Below are 25,959 nucleotides of genomic sequence, written 5' to 3'. Positions count from 1 at the left end.
GCGTCTGGTACTAATCCCCCTATGTAGAGAGACCTTGTAAAACCGAGGAAGTCTGGACAACCGCTATCTTAACCAGTGAACTGCTGAAGTGAACTACTGCTATCACGCTGGTGACGAAAGGCACCTACACCGCGTGCAACAAACAAACTTCACTGGCGCCAAAAAATTCCAATCTGGGCATTAGCTCTTGAGACCGGAGTCAAGACAGGTACGCCGAGTCGAGAGCCTACTATCCAGCATTAAAAGACCCTCGGGTAAGCCTCTACACATCTCCAACAAGCGATCGCTTTTTACATAAAATACAGCGGGACGCCGCTGTGCGCATGAACAGCCTGACTACTGTATGACTAAAACTTTCAGGCTACATACGCTCCTGATCACTGCCAATATTGGCGAGCAAGGATTTTCTGCAGGAGAGGATTATTTATAACATCACATTAATCCTATATGGGACTCTATACCAAGCAAAACCAGTGATTTTACATCTTTTGATCGGTTATCCGAATCCAAAGCTCACATTGGGATCCATGCACACACTGATTATAATTAATGTATTTTTAGATACAGTTTTTATGGTCATTTATAATTTAGGATTTATCTTATTATCAATATTTTACCTTTTTTAACTTTTTTCAGCAATTTTCCATTTAATATACACTTGCTGTCATTTTATTTTATTATATTGCTACCAATAGTGTTAATAAAGATCCCTATACTTTTAGAGTGTGCCCCACCTCCATTATTTATACTATTTATCACTTTCAGACTGGGTGTTGTCTGTTAAGTGGGTGCACCTCTGTGTGGTTTTCCACCCCATTTTATTGCGACATTTTCTGTTTTGTTAATTATATAGTGTAGCTGATAGGTTCTGTTGTCCATACATACATGATACATACATAGTGCTGTATGTATGTATGTATTTATGTATGTATGCTACATACATAGTGCTGTGATGTCACAAGTTCACAGCAATACTTAGTAGTCAGACCTGTTAAAATGTGAAGTTGCCCGTATTGCACAAAAATATTCACATCATTAGTGCCGATTTCGCAATCGCAAATATATTGGAGCACTCTATCTGCATATAAAGCTAATGTAATGTTCTGCCATGCCAACCATTTTCTCCAGTCTCAGATAGCTTCTAGTAGCTTGAAAAATGAAGCTATAGTGACCCACGTCTGTATTGCACGCGCATTACACACCAATTTTCTCAATCAAGAAAATAATAGCAAATATGCAAATTTGTGAATATATGACGAATATTCTACCAAATATTTGCAAAATATCCCAAATTTGAATATTGCCCCTGATGCTCATCACTAGTCATCACTTCTACCCTATTTAGTCTTACCCCATCCTTCTGACTGTGCGGTAGATAGCTTCATTTGGTTTTGGAATAGCTGGTGTTTTGTCCTCTCTGAAGTTCCTGCTCATCCATCTCACTACAGAAGTTAAGTGTCGCCTTTGCTTATGTTTTGTTTTCCCTTCCTTGTTGGTTGTTACTAGGCCTCAGGGAGACGCTTGTTTCTTCATCTGGGAAGGAATAGGTTGTCTCAGCCCTACCAATATCCATAGGGATCTTTAGGGTCTCCAGGGTCTCAGGTTACAGGGTATGGGCATTCCTAGCTTCAAGGGGTGCCCCTATAGTTAGGACTCAGGGCCAGGAGTAGGGTTCTCTAGAAGGTGACCTTTTCCTAGCATTGAGGCCTAGTGGCTTTCCCTTTCCCTCCTGGTTGTCAGTGTGGTGTTCCCTCCTATATCTCATCCGTGAGAGTAAATTTACCACAGAATGGCTAAGTACTTATATTACCTATAAATAAACCCCAAAAATGGCTGTATAACAATGTAAGTTCATAGCAGATGAATGGCTGTATCACAACATACATACTTAGATTCCCTATTAAAACGCCCCAAAAATGGTATAATAGTAATCGCTCCTAATACCCAGGTTTTACACTCCCCTACCTATTGGTCCCAGCTCTCTCCCTATAGTGTGGATAATGCCTCCCTATCCGTTCCTCACACTATGAATGATCTTCCCCTGAACTTCTAAATAGTTTGTTTTTCTGAATAAAGTATTTCCTAACACAGTCCCTAGCACCTGTCACATCTCTCATTACCACAATGCAAATCGACTTTATCCTGAAATTCGGTTTGAATTTCACTTTGAGAACTTTGATTCGCTCTTCTCTAATGGCATGTCATGTGTATACACCAAGGTCATACAAAAATATGACTCGGTAACAAAGCATTCTCCATATGTACAGCACCGGAACCAAGCTAATTACATAAATACAGGACCAGAAACAAGCACAGTATAAACATGCAGGAACAGGACCAATTATAGCACATACAGTACATGAAGCAGCATAACCAATATCATTACATAAATACAGGACCAGAATCAAGTATATATGTAAATATGAGGGGGATGAGATTGTTCATGAATCAGTTGCGACTGCTACAAACTTTTCGGCCTCTTCATTGGGATTCAGGACTAGACAGGAGTCTCGAGTCAGCTGCCACTGCCTAACAACACACGGTCTGATTCATGACAAACTCATTCATGGCTTTATGCTGCTCATACAGATGCTCTAGCATGGGTAAAATGGAATTCCAGCGAGCTGGACCATCACATATTAAAGGGATTCTGTCACCAGGATTTACCCTACAAAGATATTCATATGTGCCCATCAGTCTCCTTGTTTTGTATTAAATGATCCCACTCTTACTGATTTTATTGCTATGTAAATGACCTTGATAAAGAGCCCAAGGGGTCGTCCCGCGATCCGTTGGAGCCCGGCCGCGCCCATCGTTCCGTAGCCCAGCACCGCCTACCAGTTCATTTATTTACTGCACTTGCCCTGACATCATTCCTTCCAAGCGCCATAATCTCGCACAGGCGCAGTGTACACAGTAGTCTGCGCCCGTGCAGACTACTGGCACAGGCTTCGTTGATCCAACTGTGCATGCACCGGCTCCCTTTTTGCCTTCTCAGTGTTTAGCAAGGTATATTACACTCACCTAAAGAATTATTAGGAACACCATACTAATACGGTGTTGGACCCCCTTTTGCCTTCAGAACTGCCTTAATTCTACGTGGCATTGATTCAACAAGGTGCTTATGGCATTCTTTAGAAATGTTGGCCCATATTGATAGGATAGCATCTTGCAGTTGATGGAGATTTGAGGGATGCACATCCAGGGCACGAAGTTCCACCACATCCCAAAGATGCTCTATTGGGTTGAGATCTGGTGACTCTGGGGGCCATTTTAGTACAGTGAACTCATTGTCATGTTCAAGAAACCAATTTGAAATGATTCGAGCTTTGTGACATGGTGCATTATCCTGCTGGAAGTAGCCATCAGAGGATGGGTACATGGTGGTCATGAAGGGAGGGACATGGTCAGAAACAATGCTCAGGTAGCCCGTGGCATTTAAACGATGGCCAATTGGCACTAAGGGGCCTAAAGTGTACCCAGAAAACATCCCCCACACCATTACACCACCACCACCAGCCTGCACAGTGGTAACAAGGCATGATGGATACATGTTCTCATTCTGTTTACGCCAAATTCGGACTCTACCATTTGAATGTCTCAACAGAAATCAAGACTCATCAGACCAGGCAACATTTTTCCAGTTTTCAACAGTCCAATTTTGGTGAGCTTGTGCAAATTGTAGCCTCTTTTTCCTATTTGTAGTGGAGATGAGTGGTACCCGGTGGGGTCTTCTGCTGTTGTAGCCCATCCGCCTCAAGGTTGTGCGTGTTGTGGCTTCACAAATGCTTTGCTGCATACCTCGGTTGTAACGAGTGGTTATTTCAGTCAACGTTGCTCTTCTATCAGCTTGAATCAGTCGGCCCATTCTCCTCTGACCTCTAGCAACAACAAGGCATTTTCGCCCACAGGACTGCCGCATACTGGATGTTTTTGCCTTTTCACACCATTCTTTGTAAACCCTAGAAATGGTTGTGCGTGAAAATCCCAGTAACTGAGCAGATTGTGAAATACTCAGACCGCCCCATCTGGTACCAACAACCATGCCACACTCAAAATTGCTTAAATCACCTTTCTTTCCCATTCTGACATTCAGTTTGGAGTTCAGGAGATTGTCTTGACCAGGACCACAACCCTACATGCATTCAAGCAACTGCCATGAGATTGGTTGACTAGATAATCGCATTAATGAGAAATAGAACAGGTGTTCCTAATAATTCTTTAGGTGAGTGTATAATGACTTCTACACATTCAAGGGCAGCAATTATTGGTTCCATGGCATAAATATAAGCCATGAAGGGGGTTCAGTGAAAAAAAAAAGGGCCAGTTGGATCGACAAAGCCTGTTCCAGTAGTCCGCATGGGTGCAGACTACTGTGTACACTGCGCCTGCACGAGATTACGGCGCTTGGAAGGAATGATGTCAGGGCAAGTGCAGTGAATAAATTAACTAGTAGGCAGGTGCTGGGCTCCAGAACGATGGGCGCAGCCGGGCTCCAACGGATCGTGGGACAACCCCTTTGGCTCCTTATCAAGGTAATTTACATAGCAATACATTTTTTGACGAATAAAGGACACACAGAGCAGTAAGAGTGGGATCATTTAATACAAAACAAGGAGACTGATGGGAACATATGAATTTCTCTATAGGGTAAATCCTGGTAACAGAATACCTTAAACTAATTCTGTCACTACAGGTCCATGAGAGCATTACTGGCCACTTACAGGCTATGTAGACCTATGTAGACTGGAGGATTATTATTATTTTTTTATTGCACGTTACTCATTTTGTGCTAAAATATTTTTTTCAATCAGTATTTAATACAAATATTGAGCCATTCTTTCACAAAGGGTTAACCATTTTATCTAGCTGTGTGAAACCTACTTTCACTTTCCTTTTGCCAGTTATCTAGGCTGCGGCCTGTTACCTTAAAAAATTCGTTTTTTTATAGAGATATTTTCCTACCACTTAATTGGTGGTCCTAGCTCCTGGCCCAAAGTCGTCCTCGGTCCCTTCAGCCTACGGTATCGTTGGTCCACGATCCGCCGCCTACTGCACCGGAGGTAGCGGCAGCCAAGGCTACAGTGGCGGAGCCTATCCGCACACTGTCCGCTTGCGAGGCTGTGGATCGTTCGACATCTCTGTCTCCCCGGCTGCACGACGCTGCACGGCCGACAGGAAGTGCGTCATCGACAACTTCCGGTTCTCACGCCAGATTTGTTTGTCCTAAATGCAGGTGTATTTCTGTAATATGAGCCCCGGGGGCTACAGGATTTAAAGATATATGTAATATATATGTTGTTTAAAACTAATATTCCTGAGCTTTCAGGAAAAGTTTAGGTTGAGGCGGAGCTATTGGCAGGGGGCCGAGCTAAGGTCAGAGGTGGAGCTAGTCCACCTACAGTGGGATGCTAAAGTTTGGGCAACCTTGTTAATCGTCATGATTTTCCTGTATTAATCGTTGGTTGTTACAATAAAAAATGTCAGTTAAATATATCATATAGGAGACACACACAGTGATATTTGAGAAGTGAAATGAAGTTTATTGGAATTACAGAAAGTGTGCTATAATTGTTTAAACAAAATTAGGCAGGTGCATAAATTTGGGCACCACACAGAAGAAATAAAATCAATATTTAGTAGATCCTCCTTTTGCCTCAAAACTCTTCCTGTAGGTTCCAATGAGAGTCTGGATTCTGGTTGAAGGTATTTTGGACCACTCCGCTTTACAAAACATCTTTAGTTCATTCAGGTTTGATGGCTTCAGAGCATGGGCAGCTCTTTTTAAGTCACACCACAGATTTTCAATTATATTCAGGTCTGGGGACTGAGATGGCCATTCCAGAATGTTGTACTTGTTCCTCTGCATAAATGCCTTAGTGGATTTTGAGCAGTGTTTAGGGTCGTTGTCTTGTTGAAAGATCCAGCCCCGGCGCAGCTTCAGCTTTGTCACTGATTCCTGGACATTGGTCTCCAGAATCTGCTGATACTGAGTGGAATCCATGCTTCCCTCGAATTTGACAAGATTCCCAGTCCCTGCACTGGCCACACAGCCCCACAGCATGATGGAACCACCACCATATTTCCATATTTTACTGTAGGTAGCAGGTGTTTTTCTTGGAATACTGTGTTCTTTTTCCTCAATGCATAACGCCCCTTGTTATGGCCAAATAACTCAATTTTAGTTTCATCCGTCCACAGCACCTTATTCCAAAATGAAGCTGGCCTGTCCAAATGTGCATTAGCCCACCTCAAGCGGCACTTTTTGTGCTGTGGGCGGAGAAAAGGCTTCCTCTGCATCACTCTCGCATACAGCATCTCCTTGTGTAAAGTGTGCCGAATGGTTGAACGATGCACAGTGACTCCATCTGCAGCAAGATGATGTTGTAGGTCTTCGGTGCTGGTCTGTGGGTTGACTCGTCACATCTGTCTATCCAAGATTTTTCTTGGTCTGCCACTTCGAACCTTAACTTGAACTGAGCCTGTGGTCTTCCATTTCCTCAATATGTTCCCAACTGTGGAAACAGACAGCTGAAATCTCTGAGACAGCTTTCTGTATCCTTCCCCTAAACCATGATGGTGAACAATCTTTGTCTTCAGGTCATTTGAGAGTTGTTTTGAGACCCCCATGTTGCTACTCTTCAGAGAAAATTAAAAGAGGAGGGAAACTTACAATTGACCCCCTTAAATACTCTTTCTCATAATTGGATTCACCTGTGTATGTAGGTCAGGGGTCACTGAGCTTACCAAGCCAATTTGAGTTCCAATAATTAGTTCTAAAGGTTTTGGAATCAATAAAACGACAACAGTGCCCAAATTTATGCACCTGCCTAATTTTGTTTAAACAATTCTAGCACACTTTCCGTAAATCCAATAAACTTCATTTCACTTCTCAAATATCACTGTGTGTGTGTCTCCTATATGACATATTTAACTGACATTTTTTATCGTAACAACCAACGATTTATACAGGAAAATCATGACGATTAACAAGGTTGCCCAAACTTTAGCATCCCACTGTATATAAGCCCACAACAAGAGGAGTACTTCCTCTTTCTGACTAGAGAGCTAAGGCTACAGTTCTGTGGCTGCGACTACTACTAAACTTAAAGTTTCTTTCTAAATGGCGTCCCCTAGCGCGGGAAAAGCCTCCCACAAGCAAAGACATCTAGTCAGCGCTTCCTGCGAGATGCCAATGCCGGACTCCTATGAGTACAATAGGTGTCCGTTATGTCGTCCTCCTCTGTCGCAACCCACCGTAAGCGACATGTTTGGGTGGATGAAGGACTTTATGGGAAATTCCATTTCTGAAATTAAGAGCGCCCTCGCCTCCAAGAGATCAAGAGCATTATCTCCGGGTCCGATGCATATGCTGGAAGACGCGATCTCCGTGGACGACCATTCTTCCTCTTCCTCGGACGACGAAGACTCACTGTTCCTGTTTCCAGCCGAAAAAACCCAAAGGCTTTTACGCTCCATCCGGTCAAGGGATCGTAATGTTGAGCAAGGGGAAGCTCCGCCGTCCACCTCTAGGGAGTTAAGAACCATCAAAGTGGACGAAAACCTTAAGCGTTTCATGCTTACCGAATGGAAGCATCCGGAGAAGGGTCCAGTCCTCAACAAGAGGTTTAAACTCATGTTCCCTCTCCAGGAGTCGGAGTCCGACCTTTGGGTACTGCCTCCGAAGGTTGACATGGCGATATCCAAATTGTCCAAAAGAACCCTAGTCCCGTCAGATGACGGTAGTAATCTCCAGAACCCGTTAGACCGGAGGGTCGAATGCACCCTAAGGCGCAATTACTCCACTGCAGCAGCTTCTGCGTCAGTAGCTGTTGCCTCATCTGAGACCGCAGACTTTGTACGTTCCCACATCCTAAGAATTCAGGCTGACCTGGAGGCCGGAGTGGCCAGAACGGATATTCTGGATCAGTTTAAGACCCTCCTGTTAGGAGCAGACTTTCTATGCGATGCCTCTGCACAGCATTTAAAGCTGGCTGCGAAAAGTATGGTGCTTTCTTCTGTCAGCCGTAGGCCCCTCTGGTTGCGACCTTGAGTCACTGATAACACCTCTAAGTTTAACTTATGCGGTCTGCCCTATGAGCCAGGAAGGCTATTTGGTTCTGAGCTGGACAAGCTTATGGAAAGCTTGGCAGACAAATAAGGGAAAAATCTCCCTCAGCAGTCCTTTTGGGGTCACAGTAGGTCCAGAAACACAAGACCCCAGGGCCTCTCTAGATCCCAAAGACGTCAAGGGTCCTCCAGACGCGGACGCGGTCGTGGTCGGGGTAGGGACTGCAAGGCGGACCTATGACTCTCCCGCTTACCTTCCCCCTTCCCCTCCAGACCCTCCGTGCGATGCACAGATTTCAAGTGTTCCTCCAGTCGGAGGTCGTTTAAGTTTTTTTCAGCAGGCTTCGCTGAAAGAAATTCCGGATCAGTGGGTCCTAAATATAATTTTGTCCGGCTACGCAATAGATTTCATGTCTCCCCCTCAGGAGAAATTTGTGTTAACCTGGCCTTTACCACAAATCAAACATAAGATCCTGGAGGACGCAGTCCTCCTTTACCTTCACAAAAAAGCCCTAGCGGAGGTTCTCTCCCGCGAACGAGGACGAGGGGTGTATTCCCCCATATTTCTAGTCCCAAAGCCTTCCGGAGACTGGCGCATGATAATAGATCTGCGCTACCTAAACTGCTTCATAAGACAAAAGCGCTTCAGGATGGAGACCATCCGTTCCTTAATCAATATTCTAAATCCCGGAGACCTCATGGTCACCATAGATCTAAAGGACGCTTATCTTCATGTCCCTATTCATCCAACTCACTGGAAGTTCCTAAGAGTTGCAGTCTCCATAAAGAGTGTGGTAAAGCATTACCAGTTTGCTGTTCTACCCTTTGGCATCTCTTCTGCTCCCCACACCTTTACCAAGGTTGTGGCTACGGTTGTTGCCAAACTCAGGCTTCAAGGGCTAGAAATCGTGCCATATCTAGACGATTGGCTTTTAAAAGCCGCCTCTCTAGAAGTTCTTCAAACCCATCTTCATCTGGCTCTTCAGACTCTCCAGCGGTTAGGCTGGTTAATAAACTGGGAAAAGTCCCAGATCCTGCCTTCCACTTCCCGGGTATTCCTGGGGTTTATAGTGGATTCTCAAGGCTCTCTCTCTCTCCCCAGAGAGGAAAGATCGGGTCATAAGAGCCGCTCATTTTCTCATGGCGCCTCCACGAGTGCCCATCAGAACACTTATGAAGATGCTGGGCCACATGTCAACATCTGCAGAAGCAGTTCCTTGGGCCCTTTGGCACCTCCGTCCACTTTAAGAAGAAGTGTTAGCAGTCTGGAACCACAACCCCAAGGGGTTGGACAAGACTCACTCCCTGTCTGTCAAAGTCCGGTCCTCACTCAAATGGTGGAGGAACCTATCAGAGGGGAGGTCCTTGAGTCAACCTTGTTGGATCACGTTGACCACAGACGCCTCCTTTCTAGGTTGGGGAGCCCATCTGGAAGACAGTCCAATACAGGGTATTTGGACTCCACAGGAGAGGCTTCTCTCGTCCAATATGAGAGAACTAAGAGCCGTACGTCTAGCTCTTCGTTATTTTTTTGCTCCTCTCATCCACAGGAAGGCGGTGAGAGTCCGTTTGGACAGTACGACGGTGGTCGCTTATATCAACAGACAGGGAGGTACGAGATCTCGACCTCTTCTTCAGGAAGTTGGTCTAATCCTCTCTTGGACAGATCTCAGTCTATCCCACCTCTCCGCGGTTCACATCAGGGGAGATCTCAACATAGTTGCGGATCGACTCAGTCGGGGCCTACCAGTTCCAGGCGAATGGTCACTGAACATAGACATCTTCTCCCAGATCACTCTACGTTGGGGCACTCCGGAGACATGATGGCGAACCCGGTTGAACGCGAAGGTGGACAAATTCTGCTCCCTCTACAAGTAGGACAACCCTCTGGCGATAGACGCTCTGTCCATTCCATGGAGGTTCAGGCTGTCGTACATATTACCTCCACTTTCCATGATACCAAGGGTATTGATGAAAATCAAACAAGACCAGACCCCGGTCATTGCAATAATACCATTCTGGCCGAAGAGGTCTTGGTTCACCCAGCTCATGAAGATGAGTCAGGGCACATTTTGGAGACTTCCCCTAATGCAGGACCTTGTGTATCAGGACACAGGCCTCTGCCTAGATCTGAGGAAACTCAATATGACAGCCTGGAGATTGACAGGCCCCTACTAGAAGCTAGAGGGCTTTGTGTGGAGGTCTTAAGAACTATTTCACACTCCAGTGCAGAGTCTACAAACAAGGCGTACTCAAGAATTCACAATATCTTTCTTCAGTGGTGTGCTGTTAAAAAGGGTTGTACCCTAAGATCCTCCTCTTTCAGCTATTTTACAATTGCTGCAGGACGACCTGGAAAAGGGTCTAAGCCCGTCTACTCTCAGAGTTCACACCAGTGCTCTCTCTGCCTTTCTAGGTAGACCATTATCTCAAGACCCCCTACTCAGGAGGTTCCTCAAGGGAGCAGAAAGATTAAAACCTAGAATCCTGAGACCTATCCGTGAATGGGATTTATCCATTGTTCTAAAGGGGCTATCCTCTCCCCCCTTTGAACCCTTAGAGAATGTAGACCTTAGGTTTCTATCGTTAAAGGTCACATTTTTACTGGCCATAAGATCGGCCAAAAGGATTGGAGAGTTATAGGCCCTAGCGGCCGCTGAGCCTTATACCATCTTTCTCCATGACTCTGTCCTGTTGAGATGTTTACCAACCTTTGCTCCTAAGGTTCCCTCATTCGGTAACCAAAATCAGACCATCTTCTTGGTGGTCCTATGTCTCACTCCATAATCTCCTGAAGAGGAAGCCCTTCACTCCTTGGACATTTCCAGGGATCTCTAAATCTAGCTGAACAGAACTGTGGACTTTAGGAAATCAGAACACCTGCTGCTCTATTTCTCTGGTAAAAGCAAAGGTCTAAAAGCCTCCAAACCCTCTCTAAGTAGATGAGTAAAGGAGGCAATCTGGGAAGCCTTTTTATTCCAAGGCTTGTGTCACAACCAGACATCTGAGAAGCTCTGACAGATGCCTTTCAGAACCTCCTCCTTGAGCTTTCTTTGTTTTGGTTTTCAGTTCCTCATCTCGTTAGCCTCTCTCAGCTGTCATGTAGTTGGACTGATTGCATCCCTTTAAATTCCTCCCCATAATGCATTAGTGTGCGGTTTATACAACTTCCTGGAGTGTGTGTGCATGCTGATCCTATTTCCCAGTCTTCTACAAGATAAGTGTTGTACATTCATTTGTGATTTTATGTTTGCTGGATCCCAGGTGACCCTGAATCCCTCCGTGTCTAGTGTAGGGAGCTGGTGGTCGTGTCCCCTCACTATTGTAGGGTGTTCAGGTGTTATATAGTCGAGGTACGAGGATATGCTATCATCCACCATTGGGGTGTTTGCATAGGCTGAGCAGTCAGGGAGAGTGCCAGGTCTTATGCAGGGGTCTCCCTTTTGTTCCTTAGTTTTGGATCCAGTGAGTCATATATTCATTTTGCATTGTCTTGTTTCCTGTACACCTTCCGTGACATTATAAACCGCCAAAACCGTCTCAAGCATGGATCCGGTTTCAATTTTGACTGAACGCTTCCAGGGTCTTTCATTGGAGGTAGCTGATCTCCGTAAGACTCTTTCTCAGTTTCTAGTGACCGGTTCAGCTTGCGTTCATGGAGTTTGTTCTGAGCCTAAGATCTCGCTCCCGGATACGTTCTCCGGGGGTAGTGAGAATTTTGTGCGTTTCAGAGAGGCTTGCAAACTCCATTTTCGCTTTCTTCCCCATTCCTCTGGTGATAAGGAACGGAGGGTGGGGATCATTATATCGCTGCTCAGGGATAACGCTCAGTCGTGGGCCTTTTCGCTACCGGTGGGGGCACGGCCCCTCCGTTCAGTGGATGAATTATTTTTAGCCCTGGGTCAGATATATGATGATCCGGATCGTGTTGCTTTGGCTGAGTCTAGACTACGTCTATTATGCCAGGGTAAACAATCCGCAGAGATATACTGCTCAGAACTTCAGAGATGGGCAGCTGATACTGGTTGGAATGATGCTGCACTCCGAAGTCAATTTTGACATGGTCTTTCAGAGGGATTGAAAGATGCATTTGCTTTTCATGAGAGGCCTATCTCCTTGGACTCTGCTATGTCTCAGGCCGTTCGTATTGACAGGCGTCTTAGAGAGAGAGGAGAGATCTCTCCTTCCTGTCATACTCAGTCCCAGGACAGTGCAGTGGTCTCATTCTGTGCGCAGGGGTCTCAGTCGCTGTCAGCCCCTTCTGAGCAGGAGCCCATGAAGCTGGGGTTGATTGCCTCTGACAATAGAAGATTCAGCCCGCATGGGAAGGTTTGTTTTTGTTGTGGAGGTATAAATCATTTGGCAAATGTTTGTCCCTCTAGGAGATTCAGGCAGTTTTCTGGGAGTATTAAAGAAACAAAAAGGAAAAAATCTTTAAAAAATGTTCCATCTGTTACTATTGGCAGCGTTGAGGCGGAAATTGAAGGTTTTCCGTTTGCTTGTAGTTTCCGTTTTGTCCTGCCTGCCAGGGTGGCGCTAGAGAGCAAGAACATTTTTTGTGAGATTTTTGTAGATAGTGGAGCAGCTGTCAATCTCATTGATAATCATTTTGCGATAACGCATGGTTTCCAGGTATGCACTTTGGGAAAGGATATTCCTGTTTTTGCTATTGATTCGGCTCCACTTGCTCAGAAATCATTAAAGGGCATAGTTCACAATATTCGTTTAATAGTGAGTGATGCTCATGTTGAGGATGTAGCGGATTACCTACTCCTCTTGTGTTGGGGCTACCCTGGCTCACTAAACATAACCCCACCATTGATTGGCAAGCGAGGCAAATAAATGGTTGGAGTGACTTTTGCAGAGAGAATTGCCTCACGACATCTGTTTCTGAGGTTTCTACTAAGACTGTACCACCTTTTCTCTCTGAATTTTCGGATGTCTTCTCTGAGAGTGGAGTTCAGGATTTGCCCCCGCACAGGGAGTACGATTGCCCTATTAATCTCATCCCAGGCGCCAAGCTGCCTAAATCTCGTTTATACAATCTTTCCCAACCTGAAAGGGTCGCTATGCGTGCTTATATCTCTGAGAGTCTGAGAAAAGGACACATACGATCCCTCGAAGTCACCTGTTGCCTTTTTTTTTTCTTTGTTAAGAAAAAAGATGGTTCTTTAAGACCTTGTCTGGATTTCAGGGAGCTGAACAGTATTACAATTTGTGACCCTTATCCGCTTCCTCTGATCCCGGACCTGTTTAACCAGATTGTTGGGGCTAAAGTCTTTTCCAAATTAGATCTAAGAGGGGCATACAACCTGGTCAGGGTCAGAGAAGGAGACGAATGGAAGACGGCCTTCAATACCCCTGAGGGCCATTTTGAGAATTTGGTTATGCCTTTTGGTTTGATGAATGCCCCAGCCGTTTTTCAGCATTTCGTGAACAGCATTTTTTATCATTTAATGGGAAAATTTGTATTAGTGTATTTGGATGACATTTTGATTCTTTCTCCTGATTTCAAAACTCATAAGGAACACTTACGTCAGGTCTTGCTCATCCTGCGGGAGAATAAATTATACGCAAAACTGGAAAAATGTGTGTTTGCGGTTCCAGAAATTCAATTTCTGGGGTTTCTTCTCTCCGCTTCTGGTTTTCGCATGGACCCCGAGAAGGTCCGCGCTGTGCTTGAGTGGGAGCTTCCTGAGAATCAGAAGGCGCTGATGCGTTTTTTGGGCTTTGCCAATTATTACAGGAAGTTTATTTTGAATTAGTCCTCTGTTGTTAAACCACTCACTGATATGACCAGAAAGGGGGTAGATTTTTCTTCCTGGTCAGTAGAGGCGCGTAAGGCCTTTTCTAATATCAAGGAGAGTTTTGCTTCCGCTCCCATCTTGGTACAACCTGATATTTCTCTACCCTTCATAGTTGAGGTTGATGCTTCTGAGGTGGGTGTGGGTGCGGTCTTGTCTCAGGGTTCCTCTCCTGCCAAATGGCGACCGTGTGCCTTTTTCTCGAAGAAACTCTCCTCCGCAGAGAGAAATTACGATGTGGGAGATAGGGAGTTGTTGGCCATCAAGTTGGCTTTTGAGGAATGGCACCATTTGCTAGAGGGAGCCAGACACCCTATTACCGTGTTTACTGACCATAAACATCTGGCCTACTTGGAGTCAGCCAAGCGTCTGAACCCGAGACAGGCCAGATGGTCTTTGTTCTTTTCAAGGTTTAATTTTGTTGTCACGTTCCGCCCTGGGGTTAAGAACGTGAAGGCAGATGCCCTGTCACGTTGTTTTCCGGGAGGTGGGAATTTTGAAGACCTGGGTCCCATTTTGGCTGAAGGTGTGGTGGTCTCTGCTCTTTATCCTGAATTGGAGGCAGGTAGCCCAGTCAGAGGCTCCTGATCTTTGTCCTCCTGGGAGGTTGTTTGTGCCTCTCGCTTTAAGACACAAGATTTTTAAGGAACACCACAATACTGTCCTTGCTGGGCACCCTGGGGCAAGAGCCACAGTGGATCTCATCGCTTGGAGATTCTGGTGGCCTGCGCTTCGTAAGTCGGTTGAGGGTTTTGTGGCAGCCTGCGAGACTTGCGCTCGTGCCAAAGTCCCTCATTCACGGCCATCAGGACCTCTCCTTCCCTTACCCATTCCTTCCTGTCCTTGGACACATCTGTCCATGGACTTCATAACGGACCTGCCTCGTTCCTCGGGGAAGACTGTGATTCTGGTGGTGGTGGACCGTTTTAGCAAAATGGTGCATTTCATCCCTTTTCCTGGTTTGCCCAATGCTAAGACGCTGGCGCAGGCATTTATTGATCACATTGTCAAATTGCATGGTATTCCTTCAGACATAGTCTCTGATAGGGGCACGCAGTTTGTTTCCAGATTCTGGAAGGCTTTCTGTTCTCGCTTGGGGGTTCGGTTGTCATTCTCTTCTGCTTTCCACCCGCAGTCGAATGGCCAGACAGAGCGCGTCAATCAGAATCTGGAGACATATCTGCGCTGTTTTGTGGCGGAGAATCAGGAGGATTGGTGTTCTTTTTTGTCCCTTGCTGAGTTTGCTTTAAATAACCGTCGTCAGGAGTCCTCTGATAAGTCTCCATTTTTTGGTGCATATGGGTTTCATCCGCAGTTTGGGACTTTCTCGGGAGAGGGGTCTTCTGGTTTACCTGATGAGGACAGATTCTCCTCGTCTTTGTCATCTATTTGGCAAAAGATTCAGGATAATCTAAAGAGCATGAGTGAGAGATATAAGCGTGTGGCAGATAAGAGACGTGTGCCTGGTCCGGAGCTGAATGTTGGTGATTTGCTGTGGTTGTCTACCAAGAATATCAAATTGAAGGTTCCCTCCTGGAAGTTGGGTCCTAAGTTTATTGGGCCTTACAAAATCCTGTCTGTCATCAATCCTGTTGCCTACCGTCTTGATCTTCCTCAGACTTGGAAGATCCATAATGTTTTTCATAAGTCCTTATTAAAACCTTATGTTCAACCCATTGTACCCTCGCCTTTGCCTCCTTCTCCGATTATGGTTGATGGGAATCTTGAATTTCAGGTCTCTAGGATTGTGGATTCTCGTGTTGTCCGCGGTTCTCTCCAGTACCTCGTTCATTGGGAGGGTTATGGTCCTAAGAGAGGATGTGGTTCCAAGTGACGGACATTAAGGCCACTCGTCTCATCAGGGCTTTCCATAGGTCCCATCCTGAGAAGGTGGGCTCTGAGTGTCCGGAGTCCACTCGTAGAGGGAGGGGTACTGTCACAACCAGACATCTGAGAAGCTCTGACAGATGCCTTTCAGAACCTCCTCCTTGAGCTTTCTTTGTTTTGGTTTTCAGTTCCTCATCTCGTTAGCCTCTCTCAGCTGTCATGTAGTTGGACTGATTGCATCCCTTTAAATTCCTCCCCATAATGCATTAGTGTGCGGTTTATACAACTTCCTGGAGTGTGTGTGCATGCTGATCCTATTTCCCAGTCTTCTACAAGATAAGTGTTGTACATTCATTTGTGATTTTCTGTTTGCTGGATCCCAGGTGACCCTGACTCCCTCCGTGTCTAGTGTAGGGAGCCGGTGGTCGTGTCCCCTCACTATTGTAGGGTGTTTAGGTGTTATATATTCGAGGTACGAGGATATGCGGTCATCCACCATTGGGGTGTTCGCATAGGCTGAACAGTCCGGGAGATTGCCAGGTCTTATGCAGGGGTCTCCCTTTTGTTCCTTAGTTTTGGATCCAGTGAGTCATATATTCATTTTGCATTGTCTTGTTTCCTGTACACCTTCCGTGACAGCTTGGTTCCTCCATCTTTTGTCACCGGCCACTCCACGAGGGCAATATCGACTTCCTTTGCGGAAAAAAATCTAGTTCCACTTGAACAGATTTGTGCTGCGGCTTCCTGGAGCTCCCACAACATTTTCGTTAGACATTATCGCCTAGACTCTAGGCGCTCTGAGGGGGTAGCATTCGGATGCACCATTCTGTCTGCCGCCCTCTCATAAAAAAAAAAAGGGACGGTATTGTGTACCTGTGAGGAGACCCTCCCAATTTGTTGCTTGCTAGGTCCCCACTTGTGCTGCTGGTTAGGACGTAAGGGAATTTTAATTTTTAATGTAAATTTGTTTTCCCTTAGTCCTAACAGCAGCATACAAATTTCCCACCCTTGATTTGTTTCTACTTGATATAAAGCACTGGATTATGGGCAGTCTGCCCTTTATAGGGGTGGGTTTTCTACTAATTATTTAATTAGTGCTTGGTAGGAAATGTTTTTGTCATCAAAAATTCCACCTGTCCTACTAGTTTCACAGGGGAGAACTGCTGTTAGGACTAAGGGAAAACAAATTTACGTTAAAAATTAACACTTCTGCTACTAGATAAACTCAAGGCTGCACAAAGACAGTAGCACAAATTTTTTAATAACAATTAATTGAAAAAGTAATTTATTATTTGCAATAATAAAAAATAAAAAAAACTGTGCACATTTTTAATAAGTGGTACACAACTAGGTGAATCCTTTCAAGCCCAGAGGCTTTTTTTTTTTGGTGGGGCGATTTTCATTTTGCGCTCCTTGCCTTCCCAGAGCCATACATTTTTTTATTTATCTGTTTACATAGCCATATGAGGGCTTGTTTTTGCGGGACAAGTTGTACTTTCCAACGCCACCATTTAATATTGCATATGTTGTATTGGGAAGCGGGAAAACAATTTTTTGTTAATTTGCGACGTTCGATAAAACTGACTGGTTACTTTTATTCTACAGGTCAGTATTAATCCGACGATACCTTATATGTATATTTTTTTGCGTTTTGATAGTGATAAAAAAAAGTTGAAAAAAATCTGTTTTATTTTTTTGTTGCCATATTTTGACAACTTTTTGGTAATTATGTGTACGGGGCTCATGTTTTTTGGGGTCGGTCTGAACTTTTCATTGATACCATTTTGGTGTGTGTATGACTTTTTAATCACTTTTTACTGAAATTTTTGTAGAAAATGAAGCGGCCATTTTTATGCTTTTTTTTTTTTGCTCTTGCCACATAGGGAATATAGTTTTATATTTTTATACTATGGGCATTTTCGCACATTGCAAAACCCATTATGTATATAATGCCATTCATTAGTTTTACCTGAGGATATCCATAGATTGACGTTATCTCAGATATGGACAGACTGGAGGAAGTCATCAAGTGCCCAATAAAAGCCACAACATTGTTCTTCTCATCACAGCTGTAGTTGGGGACAGCTTCTTCTCGTCCTGACAGTATACTCAGTACACTCTGTACAGCTTTATGTTCTAACACACCGGAGTCATAGATCTTATATCCCAGAGTGATATTAGGTAAAAGGTCAGATCTTCTGTTTATTTCTTCTATGGCGAACATGAAGACCAGGAGATGTCTCACCAAATGAAGAGATTTCCTGAAAAAAGTTGCACATGTGAACTTACAAATTACAGCTGAATTATAGATGGCAATACCTTTCCGCATTGCATATATTAAGACCAGATTATTAGAGATGAGCAAATTTTTCAAAAATTCTATTCGGCTGGTTCGCCAAATTTTAAAAATAAATTTGATTTGATCCGAATTTATTTGCGGCGATTCTTGTTAAGAAACAGCTATTTCCTGGCTGCAGAGAGCTGCAGAGAGGGTGTCAGCAGAAAGTTTGTGTTGATGTCACTGATTATTTTGCTCTTCCTCTGAACCGTCAGAACAATAACACCCCAAAAATGGATCCTGTCTTTTGAGCATCTGCCTTCACTTGGTCAACATTTGGTCAGTAATCCATCAGTATTGCTAATGCCCCCCCAAAAAATAGGAGTGGATCCAAAGCAGAAATGACACGTGAATGGAATATTTGCATGTCTTCTGTGTTTTGTACCCACTCGTGCTTTTGGCTACCATATCAGAGGCTAACTCTGATGGTACCATACAGGCCTTAAAGCTGCTACACATACAGGATCCGTTGTGCGTCTCATTTTTCCTTCCTTCTGACAGATCAGAAGAAGGATCAAATAAATGATGTCAGCCAGGCCGAAAGGCAAAATAGTGGGGAGAGTGGGAACAGCATGAGTCCACAGTAGTAAAGGGCGACACATCTCATCAAATAAAAAGTGACAGGTCGACATGCCCCTGTCCCTCCCAAACCATGCCTAAATACCGACCCAAACCATGCCTAAATACTGCTTCATTTAACGCCCCTTATTCTGTTAGTTCTGATATTATGTAAGTAATTAAATAAAATTTTAATATCTTTAAAAATAAAATTATATTATGTCACGGTGGGGAGTGGGACAAACTCCCCACCGTATAAAGTGAGGTAAACAAGGCAGAAACTAGGCCTGTACACCAGGAAAAGAGAGCAGGTCACCTCCTAATGCCACCATAATCCTGGCCCTGACTCCTACCCATATGAGCACACCCAGAAGGTGGGACGGCTCATATCCAGGAACCTCAGATCCTGGTATCCCATAATAGCCCTAGGGATAATGTCAGGGCCTGAGACATCCTGTTCCTCCAGGACACGGAAGAACAGAAGTCTCAACTGGCCTAGATACAAACGAAGGGGTAACAGTGAGCCGCAACTGGATCAGCAGGCAAGAACCAGAACACTAGCTCTTATCTGCTGCAGCAACAATGGCTGGAACCCATGCCAATGTACTGGAACCCAAACACCAACCAGGACACAGTACAAACAACATACACAAGAATCCAGCAAACCATTAACTGCCTGGACACTCATGCTGACAGGATACATGACAGCCCCAGGCAGAGCTGCTCACTGACTTATGGTTTCCCCTCCGGGCCCTCTCACCAAAGGCAGAGACAGACAGGAAAATGTTTATCATCAATGCTGGACTACAAACACCAACAGACCAGAAATGGAACACCAATCTAGACATAACAACACACCTTGAACATAACCCACACCAAACAACACAACAGGTGGGGAAAGGTAAAGGAAACAGGGATGACATTGATATCAAAATAGGTGACCCTCACGCTGGACAGAAAGAATCTCCAGCACAGGAGCATAACTCCAACACAGGAGCTTAACTCCAGCACACACCAAGGCTGGAGTACAACTGGCCTCACGCTCAAAGCACCAGAATAAGAAGAGCCTTGAGGCCACACCCAGAACACAACTAGCCAGAACACACCTAGCCAGGGAATTAACCCCTCCAGCACCAGACAGGGAAGGAACCAGAATATAAGGGGCTGTGCACACACATGCTGAATAACCAACACGTTGCCCCTGGCAAACAGGATGCACGGCAAATGTATCACAGTGAACAACACCAAGACCATGACACAGCCGTGACATATTAAGCTTGTATTAACCTCTTACTAAGCCATTATAAATACTGAGAATGGCTAATTGATCCGTCGATCTTCCTAAGATCTGTCTAGCTTCCTAAAGCTAAAGGACCTTTGATGATGTCATACCGCCCATTCAATGCTCCTTTTATTCTGTTAGATCTGATAATGCGTCAGTAATTTAATTAATTTTTAATATCTTTAAAAATAAAATGATATTAAGCTTGTATTAATCTCTTACTAAGCCATTATAAATATTGACAATGACTAATTGATCCGTTAATCTTCCTAAAACTAAAGTAGCTTTGATGATGTCACTGCAGGTCCTGGAAGGGGAACTGTTTGTTAGATCCTGCAGGACCTGCGATGTAAATTTGCCTTAATCATATACTATAGTGTTTAATAAAATCAACGGTGTACATGATTTAAGCAAAATATTTGATCACCGTTTTTAACACAGATATGTATCATTTATAAATATTAACAATAGCTAATTGTGTCACCCAACTTTCCCGAGTGCCGATAACACATTGAAGACATGTTCGGGCATGTCCTAAGACGTACCGTCAGTAATTCAGATGTCCGAAGACGCTATTTATGTAGCATTTATATATATATTAACAATAGCTAATTGCGGCACCAAAATTTCCCGGGGGGCGACTATCTAGCTTCTAGTTGGAGACATGTCCTAAGACGTAGCGTACATGGCCTGAGACGTTATTTAACAGTGCCGAAATCATTAAGGTTTATTATCTTAAAAAATATATATATGCTATTAAAAGCTGTACGAATCTATTAAAAGCTTATCAAACTCATAGAATCTTTAATAAAATCAATAAAAACAGACTACAACAAGATTAAAAAGGCTACCCAACTTTCCCAGGTGGAGATTCTGTGTTCCCATATTGTCCGATTTCATAGTCGCATCTATCACAGATGTTCAACATATCTATCTAACACAGATGTGTAGCATTTATAAATATTAACAATAGCTAATTGCGGCACCCAACTTTCCCGGGTGCTGATAACCCATATGTAACTTCTAATACGCCATCTTTCCAGTAATTTGTACAAACACCTACCAAATTTAGAAGTCCACAATGTTTATACATGTGTTACTGAGACATAGTCAGCCTAATGTACGAGCAGCTGTGACAATAGCAAACAGTTGTCAAACACAAGCCTGGGACACATCCTAATATTTAAAAAAATAAAATTATATTAAATTATATCTATCTACCAACTCATAACCATCTATGATTTATCTATCTCATATTGATCTATCTTCTAATAGCTATCTAATATCTATCTTTCTCATATCTATCTATCCATCTATCTATTATCTATCTATCAATCTATCTATTATCTATCTAATATATATATATATATATATATATATTATATTATATTATATTATATATATATATATATTATATTAGATAATATATATATATATATATATATATATAATATATATCTAGCTCATACACATATCTATCTTTCTATCTTTCTATCTATGTTATATTAGCAAATTAGGAAATTATGTTTAATTATATACGAGCATGTTTAATAAAATAATATTATAAACATTGGCAAGTAATAAAAATTTCAAAACCATGTTTTGCTACATGGCATATAAAAACTGCATCACTGTATGTAACTATTTGTAACAGAAAACTGTATTTATAAAACTTTTATTATGTATCTAGCTATCTAACGTCTATCTTTCTATGTATCTGGCTATCTATCTATTATCTATCTATTTATTTAGCTATCTATTTAATATTTATCTAATATCTATCTCATATCTATCTATCTTATATCTATCTATATATCTATCTAATATCTATCTAGCTCATACCCATATCTATATAACTATCAACCAATCAATCAATCAAGCTTTATTGGCATGGTCTAAAATTATACATTAATATTGCCAAAGCATGTGGGAAATAGGGGGTTGGGAAATGGGGACACACCCGGGGCCGGTGTATAGGAGTCCGTGGCAGTATCAACTATCTATCTTTCTATCAATGTTATATCTATCATCTACCTATCTATGCGTATATCTATCTATCTATTTATTTATTACCTAATAACTATCTAGCAATTACAAGCTATCTATCTATCTATCTATCTATCTATCTATCTATCTATTATCTATCTTTCTATGTATCTGGCTATCTATCTATCTATTTATTTAGCTATCTATCTAATATTTGTCTAATATATATCTCATATCTATCTATTTATCTATCTAATATGTATATAATATCTATCTATCACATATCTATTTATCTATCTGGATATCTATCTATGCATATAACTATCTATCTATCTTTATATCTATTTATCTAAAACCTAATAACTATCTTGCTATGACATCTATCTATCTATCTATCTATCTATCTATCAATCTATCAAGCTATTTAGCTATCTAGCTCTCTATCTATCATCTATTTATCTATCTTCTATTATCTATCGATCTATCTATCTTCTAATATGCTAAATATATATCTATAAATTTGTACAAATGTAGAAGGCCTAACCAGACCAACCTCACGCTGTTTGGACATGTGTTCTGACGCGTCAAAAACCAAAACAGCCAGAATAACAGTCCTAATTAAAGCTAAACAGTTGTCAAAGCATGCCAGGACACGTCCTAATATGATATAGTCAGAACACACGTTTTACTATCTTTAAAAATAAAATTATATTAAGGTTCTATTAAGCTCTTTTATCAGACTATTAAACCCTATTAAACCCCTTTTCTTATCTTTTTACATTTTATTTTAGCATTTTTATTTTAACATTAGATTAATTGTATTGTAGCGCTACACCCGTGGACACTGGATCTGATAAAAAATAAAAGCTACATAATAAAAATGTTAAATAAAAATATAAAGCTAAAATATAAATAATATTGCCTACCAAAATGCCCCCCATCAGTGACTGTACTCCTATTGACACATTTGTGTTTGTGGTCTCTAGCAAGTAAAGTCAGATTGATCTCCATGCATTCAGCAAGGACAATCTGAATGAACAGGAGAGAGAGGCTCTCTGGACGCTCCAACAGGACAACGAGCTGGTGATTAAACCCTCAGAAAAGGACGGGAACATCGTGATCCTTGGGCACGAGCAAAACCGCAATATGTGCATGAGAGTGCTCAAGGATAAGCTTACATATGAACAACTCCCGTCTGATCCTACATCAGCTTATAGGATGGAACTGTCCTGTATTTTAAACAGAGCTCTAGAGCAGAAAATTTCTGATAGAACTGAATTAGCTTTTCTCCTACCTGCGCACCCAGTCACAGCCGCCTTTTACTGTCTTCCCAAAATCCACAAGGGGTATGAGCCTCTTAAGGGCAGGCCTATATTGTCTAAGACCAATTGCCTCACGGCCAACATCAGTACATACGTGGACACCGTTTTACCCCATTCGTCAGCAGTTTAATCTCACATGTCAGGGACACCATGGAGGTACTGGGACGTTTGAACGGTGTCCATTGTGACAAGGACACTTTTTTGGCTAGTTTGGACGTGGAGGCGCTCTACAGCTCAATTCCTCATGATTTGGGCTGTGGAGCGGTCCTCACGTTCCTTCAGCAAAGAGGCGAGCACTGCAGGAACCACAACACCTTTGTAATGGAACTTTTGAGTTTCATTCTCAAGCACAATGTGTTTTTGTTTGATGGGCAGATCTTCCACCAGCTCAGGGGGGTCGCAATGGGCAGTCCCTGTGCCCCGACTATTGAGAACCTCTACATGGGCTGGTGGGAAAGGGAGGTGGCATTCTCTGAGGATATGGAGCAATTTACATCGGTCATCCCCCTCTGGATCGGATACATCGATGATGTGCTGGTCCTGTGTGGGGGGGGGGGGGACAGAGTCTTGTTCCAGGAGTTTGTTGCAGCCCTGAATATCAATACACTAGGGCTTTTTTTTTTTTACGTCAGAGATTGATTCTAACTTCATTTCCTTCTTGGATCTCACCATTTCACTTGATGCTGGTGGTCGCATCAGTACTAATGTATTTAGGAAGCCCACGGCTACTAACAACTTGCTAAAATTGGAGAGTGGGCACCCGCTGGCCCTCAAAAGAGGGATCCCAAAGGGACAATACTTAAGGGTGAGGAGGAATTGTTCTCAACTTAGTGACTACAGGGTGGCTGCGAGAGACCTTCAGCAGAGGTTCCGGCGTCGCGGTTATCCCTAGCGATGTCTGAGACAGGCGTATCAACATTCATTAAGTACCAACAGGGACCTTCTGTTATCCCCTAAAAAGAGGGATATCGGTGACAACACTGTCAGAAATATTGGCACGTATGACAGTGCCCATGAGGCTGTACGCCAAGTCCTCTCTTAACACTGGGATATACTTAAATCTGATCCCGATATTGGCAGTATGATCCCACCCAGACCCTCTGTCACCTATTGGCGTAGCAACAACTTACGAGATATGTTGACACACAGTCTATATGTAAGTCCTAAACCACAGTCTTGGTTGCGTAATCCGCTTACAGGGACGTTTCCCTGTGGATCCTGTAAATTCTGTGGGTTTATAGATAAGACCAATAGTTTTGCAAGCAGCACTTTAGACAAGACCTTTTTTATCAGGTCATTTTACAACTGCAAGTCGATTGGTGTTATCTACCTCATGACGTGGCGTGTGTGGCATCAAATATGTTGGCAAAACCATTAGGGAGCTCAGGCGACGCATTGGGGAACATGTTTTGGACATTACGAACTTAAAGGACACCCCCATTGCACGTCATGTATCGGATTTTCACAGTGGAAGAACGTAATCGGTTAAATTTCAGGTGATTGATTCTGTGAAGATGTCATCAAGGGGCGGTGACTGTGACCGCATCCTGCTGCAAAAAGAGGCGAGATGGATTTTTTCCTTAAATACCATCAAACCGTCCGGCCTCAATGATGCCATCTCGTTTGTCCCCTTTATATGAATTTACACTGGCTTCGTTGAGTCCTATGTTCATTCATGTATTTAACTTGAGGGGTACTATTAGATATGTGTGGGCTCCCGAATATATTTAACTGTGTGTCAGCACTCTTTCTCAGGTTCCTCGATTTTGGTCTCATTCCACTGTATACAGATGGTAATGTTTAGGTTTTGATGTTGCGATGGCATGCTCATACAGAGCCGCCGTGAATTTCTCTATCTTTAATGCGGCGCATTGCGCTTTCCTTGGGACTGATGTAGCTCCTCCAGCTGTTCAGCCATTGGTTGGTCCTGTACCGAGCCTCCTGGCCAGATTGGCTGTCACGCGGGGGGCATGTCTAGCGGGGCGGGGTTTAACCCTGTAAAGCTCGGCGTTCTGTGAGCCTCTTTGCGGCCATTACAGCACCGATTTGTTTGCACACCTAGAGGTGGTCAGCTTAGGCAGGAGAGTAGATTATAGTGACAACACCGTCCTCACACTAGAGGAACCCGGTGTCAGGCAGGTCACCCTACTGCTGCCTTGTGTTCATAGTCTCGGTCAAATATCTATGTAAGAGGTTTTGGGCTTCATTACTTGTGGTGCATGTTGCTCCTGATGAAATGCATGTTTAATGCATGGAAACGCGTAGAGCATTTACCACTGAGGACAGTGTTAGGGCAATCGTTGCTCCAAGTACACCAAACGGAGCCAAGGGTTTTGCCCTGCACCTGTACTATGTTAGTGCAGTGAATGCCTGCGCGCTGACATTCACTGTTAGGAGTGATACCTGGTGTCTAATCGGTACCAGATATCCACCTAGATAGTACCTCACCCAGGTCACACACATACGCTTTTGTATTAATTCATCTGTAATGTTTACCACACACAAATGTCATGTGATGATGTGGTTAGAGATCATGTGACCTGTTTGATGACATGTGTAATCACTGATTGTAATTGGCGTGTATTGAATTGTGGGTATATATACCCGGTTGTATGCACTGTTATGTAGCTTTATAAAGACCTCATTGAGCAGGCCGAAACGTCGCTGGGATTAAGGTTTTGGGGTCTTCACCCTGTCATCTAAAGCTGGAAGTGCTGCCTCGTCATTTGTTAAGTATATATATATATATATATATATATTGTGGGGGTTAGC

At 43.3% G+C, this 25,959-nt stretch overlaps 1 protein-coding gene across 1 annotated transcript in view; it reads right to left on the bottom strand.

Moving 5' to 3' along the window:
* The window catches only part of LOC122935145, a 105,531-nt gene extending 87,606 nt beyond the window's left edge, over window positions 1–17,925 (bottom strand). Inside the window, exon 1 of the mRNA XM_044290911.1 lies at window positions 17,671–17,925. Within this exon, the coding sequence (XP_044146846.1) occupies window positions 17,671–17,925 (255 nt within the window). The remainder of the gene's footprint in view (window positions 1–17,670) is intronic.
* Between the last annotated feature and the right edge of the window lie 8,034 nt (window positions 17,926–25,959).

Source organism: Bufo gargarizans, chromosome 4 (assembly GCF_014858855.1).
Source record: "Bufo gargarizans isolate SCDJY-AF-19 chromosome 4, ASM1485885v1, whole genome shotgun sequence".
Lineage (NCBI taxonomy): Eukaryota > Metazoa > Chordata > Amphibia > Anura > Bufonidae > Bufo > Bufo gargarizans.
The sequence above is the reverse complement of the archived record's forward strand: the minus strand, read 5'-3'. Positions and strand labels throughout refer to the sequence as shown.